The sequence below is a fragment of the Triticum dicoccoides genome, chromosome 6B (assembly GCF_002162155.2).
Source record: "Triticum dicoccoides isolate Atlit2015 ecotype Zavitan chromosome 6B, WEW_v2.0, whole genome shotgun sequence".
In the NCBI taxonomy this organism is placed as follows: domain Eukaryota; kingdom Viridiplantae; phylum Streptophyta; class Magnoliopsida; order Poales; family Poaceae; genus Triticum; species Triticum dicoccoides.
In genome coordinates, this window is record NC_041391.1 from 485,103,458 (window position 1) to 485,111,816 (window position 8,359).

At 45.4% G+C, this 8,359-nt stretch overlaps 1 protein-coding gene across 1 annotated transcript; it reads left to right on the forward strand.

The window, feature by feature from the left end:
- Nucleotides 1-4,049: 4,049 nt before the first annotated feature.
- LOC119320435 (putative glycerol-3-phosphate transporter 4) lies at nucleotides 4,050-6,827 on the forward strand. The gene is made up of 3 exons (XM_037594530.1): nucleotides 4,050-4,981; nucleotides 5,742-6,290; nucleotides 6,402-6,827. Exons 1-3 carry the CDS (start codon nucleotides 4,060-4,062, stop codon nucleotides 6,437-6,439), a joined length of 1,509 nt encoding a protein of 502 aa, XP_037450427.1. The 5' UTR covers nucleotides 4,050-4,059; the 3' UTR covers nucleotides 6,440-6,827.
- The last annotated feature ends 1,532 nt before the right edge of the window (nucleotides 6,828-8,359 follow it).

Genomic DNA, 8,359 nt, shown 5'->3' on the forward strand with positions numbered 1-8,359 from the left:
GAAAAACTTCTGCTGCAATTCTATGCAACTCTTCACATTCGCGGCTACAACAGGGATCCGAAGACATGAATCCTTGAGTGGATGACAGGCAATGTACATCATGAAGCCAAAGCTCTTGACATTATTGAGCTTACTGGCCTGCCCACTCTAGGTGAACTTTATGAGCCTGGCTGTCAGCTTCACCGCAATGCTTTGGAGAGCATCTTTCAGAAGCCTGAGCCCAATATGAGCCAAATGTTGAGCATGATGAAGCCACTGCCACAAGATGCTGAATATCCAAAGGAATTCTTTGTTGAAGACCTAGAATATCTGTCTCGCACAATCTATCATATTATAAGGCGAACTCTATGGCCCGTCAATGGACATTCTTCTTCAGCAAAGCTTGAAGGCTCAATGAAGACATTGGTTTTATATATACTCAATGTCATCAACTTCAATGCTCAAGACTTTTTCATCAGGCAATTGGCTGCATCTGGCTCTGATTTATTTGGTCCGAAGTTTTATGCTCCATGGGTTATGCGCCTCATCAAGCTTCATTTTGCCGTCAACTATCAGCCGTCTGTGCGCAACCATCTGATATTCTTGCCAGAGGTTGATATGTCTGTCGAAGCCATATACCCAGAGCCTGCCAAGGAGCCAATTTATCTTCACAACACCGATCATCAAATCTTCACTCAGCTCATTGAAGGAGTTCTTGCCGCAACTCGTGTTTATCCTCTGGCTGGACGTACACGTGCACCTCATCGTGCCTATACTGAAGCCACTGAAAGCACAATTGCTCAAAGGCCTCAGAAGAGATCTTGTGTTCTCAATGACCGAGAGCTTCTCATCGCCCTGCATCAAAAACAAGATAAGCATCATAACTGGCTAAAGCGTCAGATGCAAAGCCTCTTGGTGGATGTTAATCGCATTCGAAATCTTGCCACCAAGAATGCGTTTGTCACTCATGAAACCTGTTGGAGGTCATGGAAGAGTATGACATTGCTCAGTGCTGAAGCTGATCTGCAAGACGATGGCTTCACAGAGAGATTCAAGTTTGATACCACTCCTCCCAGGAACGCTGTCTTGCGTCGGACTCCATCACTCGAAGATTCTGAGTACTCCTTCTCCACGGCAACTGTTAATGCCAGAGTCATTGATGATGACGATGATGCTACTTCACCACCTCCAACTTCGGCGCGTATCAACACTGCACCAAGTTCGTCTGCACCATCGAACCTCAACGTCGACCCTGCTGCTTCACCTACTCCTCATGGAAACGAGTAGAGGCTCTATGTCTTCAAACCTTTTTGGTCCTTACTGACAAAAGGGGGAGAAGCATATGAGTTGATAGTCTTCAAGTGGGTCCATATGGGTGGTTGCTATACTTTTGCCAAGTGCTTACAACTCTCGCTTTTGAAACACTTGGTTCTTTGAGTTGTAACACTTAAACTTGATGGTCGTGTGCTACTTTTTCTGCTATTCTGTGATGCAACGATAAATTCCGCATGTGCGATGATAAATCCCGCATGAAGTCATCTTGCAGACGTCCATTTTTCATTATGCATGTCATTATCCTAGTTATATCTTTTCATGCATGATGTTGTCTTCATAAGTTGAAGAGGATCTCCACAAGTACAACCTGCCATGTGCATTTGCATTCCAAAGCAAAACCTTTATATGCACATCTTCAGGGGGAGCCTTTTGCCACTTACGAAGACAGTATCTTAATCCTTTACAATATCACATACTTTTATCCCCGTTGAAAACTTCAACCAGTTTGTCATCAGTCACCAAAAAGGAGGAGATTGTAAGTGCATCTAGTGCCACCCCTAGTTGGTTTTGGAGTATTGACGACAAACCTGATTGAGGGACTAATGTGTTTGAGAGAATTGCAGGATAATACAGGTAGTAGTCCCTCATTGATTTGGTTTACCTACCGAAGATGACCCCTAAAAATGTGTGAAGACATTGAAGACAATGATGGTCTGTGAAGCTATTCACAGTGAAGTCTATGACATGAGAAGACATCGCATGAAGACTATGGAGCGCGAAGACTTAGTCGTTTCGTTGTTCCCTTTTCTTCTTTGTTGAGTCATAGGAACCACCACACTGTTAAGTGGGGTCCAAGTGAACAAAGTCAGAGTGACTGATGTGATGCTCAACCAAATCCTATGTCTTCGAGCGAAGACAATGAGTGCAAATCTTATCCAGAGTCGGATGAGTCAGCTTTACTTATAGCCCAAGTCAAGCTGTCGCGTGTGTTTGAAATCTGACCGTTGGAACACATGTCAATTCCTTAGTGACCCAGGGTCATTTCGGACAATTCAGGTCGGGTTGCCTAGTGGCTATAAATAGCCCACCCCCTACACCATAAATTGGTGGCTGCTTAGAGTTAGTGCATGACTTTTGTCGTTTGAGAGCAACCCACCTCCGAAGCATTTGAGAGAGAATCCTTGCGAGGACAAAGCCCAAACCACCCAGAACCTAAAGAGTGTTTGGCATCACTGAAGTCTTTCTGTCCGCGTGATCTGAAGACTTGTTACGCTTGAGGACTGTGAATCCTCCAGCCGGTTAGGCGTCGCGTTCCGAGCATCCAAGAGTCATTGTGGATTGCCGGTGAACGAAGTCTGTGAAGGTTTGGAAGTCTACCTTGAAGACTTACCAGAGTGATTGGGCGAGGACTAAGTGTCCTTAGCTCAAGGGGAATAAGGTGAAGACGCGATTTTCTGAGTTAAATCTCAGCGTCCCTAACCAGACGTACAGTTGTCATAGCAACTGGAACTGGTCGAACAAATCGCTGTCCTCTCCAAGCTACTGGTTCTATCTCTTGCTTCTCTTTACTTATAGTTTGTCTTCGTGAAGTCATTGCCTGCTTGCATTATCTGTTTGACTTCACTGAGTGACTACTTGTTCTGATTGGCTTCATACTATCTTCCATCCTGATCCTTACTACCTAGCTGCTAATAGTCTTTGTGCTTTCACTTAATTGAATACTCAACTATGGCTTGCCTAGTGTAGTCTACCTTCTGCTGCATATAAATAGGGTCATTTCCGCTGCACCGCCTCCGGTGAGGCAACAACAACACACCTAGTGCCGAATCCATGCACCATTTGGGCGGACGCAATGGATTCCCGACTGAAGGAGTCAGATTTCTGCCTTGCACGGGCCTCCTCCCGGGAGCGATGGAGTGCAAGCCGGACAACCATGTCCTCCTTAGGGCCGTGCGGGATGACCTCGGGGCCGACGGATCTGGAGGTGAAGGACTCGGCTCTACTGACCACCGTGCCGAAGAAGGCGGGAGCTCACTGGACGGAAGCTTGGGTGGCAGGAGGGGGAAAATGGCTAGGGTTTGGTCCGGTGAGCGGATAGGAAGGAATATATGTAGGGCCGAATGGGCCAGTGGGCCGGGTCCAACGCGGCGGATGCGTCCGACGCCCCATATTCGCCCCCTATTTGGGCTGGATATGAGGGGTGCCGGCCCGCCCGGGCGTTTGAGATGCCTGTCTGGGTCGATTTTTCGTGACCGGACCGTCCGCCTGGGCGTTTGAGGCGCCCGACTGTAGATAACCCGCCTCAAACGCCCGACTGTAGATAACCCGCCTCAAACGCCCGGGCGGACGGCCTGTTAATGGCCGGTCACAAAAAAACAACCCAGACGAGCACCTCAAACGAGTCTCAAATGCACAGCTGACCGGCATCTCTCATATCCAGAACAAATATAGGGCGGATATGAAGCGACCGGACATGTCTGCCAGACCTGACAGCCGATCCCACCTTAAAATGCACCATATCCACCATCATTACACAATGAAATCTCTTTTTTCTCACAAAAGAAAGAAAATGGATTTTTTTTTACAGAAAAATGAAGATTGATATAGCGATTACGCGAAGCAAAGAGAACTTGAAGAAAGAGCACAAAACACGAAGACCGTGTATAAACAAACGAAAGCAAAAGGGCAACACAACTCAAAGTCTGGCCCATAACCGTCTCGGCCGCGTGTCGTGCACGGGCCCGGTTACCCCGCCACGTCCTCACCGCCGGCCCCCACTCCATTTTCCCCTCCCCTCTCACGGACATGGCGGAGCCACCTCCACCCTCAACGCCCATGCCAAAGTCATCGTCGCGGGCGCGGGCGCGGCACCACCACGCGCCGCCGGGCCTCTGCACCCTGCCCACCTTCTCCTACAACGCCCACCGCGGCCTCGTGCTCGGGCTCACCTTCCTCGCCTACGCCCTCTACCACGCCTCCCGCAAGCCACCCAGCATCGTGAAGCGCGCGCTCTCCAAGTCTTGGCCGCCCTTCCACGACCCCGCCCTCCTCGGCGAGACCGACGTCGCGTTCCTCGCCTTCTACTCCCTCGGCATGTTCGGCGCCGGCCACCTCGGCGATCGCCTCGATCTCCGCCTCTTCCTCGCCGCCGGAATGGTCGGGAGCGGCGCCGCCGTCGCCTTCTTCGGCGCCGGATACTTCCTCTCTCTGCACTCCCTCGTGTTCTACGTCTTCGCCCAGGCAATCGCGGGCCTGCTCCAGTCCACCGGCTGGCCCTCGGTCGTTGCCATCGTCGGCAATTGGTTCGGCGGCCGGAGACGCGGCCTCATAATGGGCATATGGAACGCGCACACCTCCGTCGGAAACATGAGCGGCTCGATCATCGCCGCCGCCGTGCTGCGATACGGGTGGGGCTGGTCGTTTGTGGTCCCGGGCGGGCTCATGGCGCTCGGTGGCGTTCTCGTGTTTTTCTTCCTAGCGCCTTACCCGGAGGATGTTGGCTTCGCTTCGTGGCCCCCCAAGCAGGCCAGTGGAGCGAGCACCGACGAGGAGGACAGCAGCACCAGCACGGCCGGTGGCGCCGGGGAAGAGGACAGGAGGGATGCCGTAGGGATTTTGAAGGCATTTTCTATCCCGGGGGTGCTCACCTTCGCGACCTGCCTCTTCTTTGCGAAGCTGGTCGCCTACACCTTCTTGTACTGGCTCCCCTTCTACTTGACCCAAACTGGTATGCCCACCTGTTGCGACTTAACCAGGCGCAGTGATGCACGTTATGACATTAGATTGATCTGAATTGCCATCTTCCAGCTGTGCAGGAGATTTATTGGTATGATTAACAGTGCATCTATATCCTATTATTGAATTCTGGTTTCAGAATTGACTTTGATGAAGTTAATGATGTAGTTTTAGAATTAACAGTGCGTTATTATTGAACTCTGGTTTCAGAATTCCAGTTGTGGATGTAGGTTGCTGTAGTGACTGCCACCATTTTTTTGAAGGTGCTGCAGTAATTGCCTTTGATATGCTGTAATAATGTGCATTATGGTATATCTTGTGCACAATAGACACCAAGCAAATTGTAGCAGGAACTTATTTCATGCCAGATTATTCATGCCGTATCTTAAATCTGGCTTTGAACAGAATAATGCTAACATGAATCACATGTTCACATTGTTGCCCTGTTTATCTGATCCAACTGTAGTATTTTGCTTTTTCAGACCAGATACAATTTACTCAAGGGTACAGTAGCTTTGGTTATGTGCACTATTTGGTAAAGGCCTGGGTTCTTCTCTTCCATCCATTACTAAAAGTACTGCATAGTAATTTGTTTGACCTGTTTCTTCTAGCTGCCTTCTTATATTGCTGATACCATAAAAGGCTGCAACTTTAGTATATCTCTCCTATATTCATCCACTCTTATGTGCCTTTCTGGATTCTGAATTTTAAATCCTTTTTACGGTTCTACTTACACCTTCTTATATTTCCAGCTATTGGAGGCAAGTACATGTCGGTCACGGGTGCTGGTTATCTATCAGTTTTGTTTGATGTAGGAGGAATCATTGGTGGAATTCTCGCTGGGTTCATGTCTGATCAGCTCGATGCCAGGGCCACTACTGCAGCAATGTTTATGTACCTGGCAATTCCATCTCTTTACGCCTTTCATGCATATGGCAGTACTTCAAAAGTGACAAATATTGCCCTGATGATGATCAGTGGCTTGTTTGTCAATGGACCTTATGCTCTGATAACAACTGCAGTTTCTGCTGATCTGGGGACTCACAAATCTCTCAAAGGAGATTCCCGTGCGTTGGCCACTGTCACAGCAATCATAGACGGGACAGGATCGCTTGGTGCTGCCTTGGGGCCATTTGTGACGGGCTTCATCTCAAAAACTGGATGGGATTCAGTGTTCATAATGCTTATACTTTGTGCATTGATTGCCGGTGCGTGTTTGTCAGGTCTTGTGAAATCAGAGATTCAGCAGATTATGCAAAACTGGAGGAATCGCTCAAGTAACACGCCGAATGGAACTGCAGGTAATAATAAAGATGCTGAGCTTGCATTTATCTTTATTCTAGAGATGGCAAATTGTAGACTTGTAGTGTCCTATCTGTTACGCTGATTTTCCCTTCCTCTTTATCTCATAGATCCTGGTGCTCAACCACTTTTAGAGGGGAGTAGTTGAGGGCGAGGCAGTTTTGGCGCAGGTGTGGTGGGAATGTGGTATACATTTTTGTAATGTTGTCATAGTTGAGGAAGGCATTCAATATGTTGGTGCTGAAGATGATACCACGCAAATATGGTTGAGATAGCATCTGTTGTCTTCTCTTTGCCGCAGGATAGTATAGTATATACTGTAACATCTTGTAATGTATCAATCTACTGTAGGATCCCTGTCCTTTCTCATAGATGAAGATGAAAGTGTCAAATGACTTCCAAGTCTGAAGTAAGTCTGAACTCTTGCCATTTTTTATGCATGGTGTTTGCACTGTATATATTTTTACTGTCAATGTTGGCTGAATAGTATCTGTGGCGAAAACTTTGAATCAGCATCAGTATCTCTTTTTTTGTGTGAAGTCTTTATTTCTTATGGTTTTCTTTTTCTGTTCTCTATTTATATATTTTGCACTCTTATTTTTGTGGTAAACACATGCATTTTGTTATGAGATACAACAAACAGCTGTTCTAAAAAACATAAAACATTTTCTTTTCAAAACATGAACATATGTTTTTAACATATATGAGCTTTCCTTTTTCAAACATGTTTGAAGAACGCATGAATTTATTTTTTTATGTTTGCAAACTTTTTTGGGGTATTTGTGAATACTTCTTGATGCAACACATGTATATTTTTTTCTCTTGAAAATGTATTTTAATACATGTGAATTTATTTTAAACATGAGAACATATGTTCTGCAACACATTTTTCTCAAGTATACCAATGGCTTAACAATACATGAGCATTTTAATAAGTCGATATTTTTCTGTTTACAATGGACAAACATCTTCTAGTTATTAAACTGATCATATAAGATTATATGATGCATCATGCGTTGTTGTGGGAATCATGTTAAAACAAATGCATTAAATTGGTGCTTAGACAACAACAAAAATAAAATAATAATATAAGAGAGTATAATGACAAAATGATGTATAAAAAGATAAAAAAACTTTTGAACTTTGCATGACATCATCTATAACAAAAATGTGAAGCATGAAGTATATGGGTTGGTCTTAGCGTTGGTCTTAGCGTCTAACAGATGTACTATCTATGAACACACAAAGGTACATCTATGAACACACAAAGTAACGTGAAAAAATGAAGTTGCACTTGAAATGCATCACTTGATTCCTTCTGAAAAAAATGACATGCATGACTTGATAAGGTGATATCGTTTGCAAGAATACATTAATGTCAAAAAATGGTAACATATGAATACATGTACAACTTGCTAATGTCATACTATAATTTTGTCCGGATTGGCTATCAATAGCTGAGCTGATGTGAACATCCGTATGTGCAAAGAAATTTAGTATGGGACTAATGGGAGAGATAGATATAAAACATTGATATATACTATACAGATTTTCATAAGGATATTTTGATATTTAAATGGAAGTGATGGGGAGCGAGGGGCACATGTGAGGAGCGCACGTGATTTCCCCTGGTTTTCTATGGGGTTTCCTTTGGGGTTTCCCCTTTTTCATGCTTTTCTTGTGTTATGCATAGCGGCAGCACATGTGTGATGTGCACACATAGGCGGGTTCTGTCGCGAAACACATGTATGTTTCGTATCTTGTGTTGCATGGGAGTACACTATCTCGTGGGAGAGAACAACTACATAACACGTGGAGTACACGTATGTTTAATTCGGGAAATATATGTTAGTTTTCAGTGGGAGTAATGGTTGCTCCTGGAAAAAAAAATCATGGAATCTATCACCAGTGGTTCTAGGTTCGAAGATCTCAACGTGAGTAATACAAGGATTGAAAGCGGTTCAATAATTTGAACGCTCAATTCAAAAGAGATTTTTTTTTTGAAAAAACAGATCCAGGTACAGAACACGTATATGCAAACCTCACACCCTCTTGCAAAAAAACGCCA

What these genes read in the sequence shown, in the direction of transcription:
- LOC119320435 (XM_037594530.1), top strand. Translation starts at nt 4,060, where the DNA reads ATGGCGGAGCCACCTCCACCCTCAACGCCCATGCCAAAGTCATCGTCG. An exon ending in CTTCTACTTGACCCAAACTG is followed by an intron (nt 4,982 to 5,741) that starts GTATGCCCACCT and finishes TTATATTTCCAG; the next exon opens with CTATTGGAGGCAAGTACATG. An exon ending in CACGCCGAATGGAACTGCAG is followed by an intron (nt 6,291 to 6,401) that starts GTAATAATAAAG and finishes TTTATCTCATAG; the next exon opens with ATCCTGGTGCTCAACCACTT.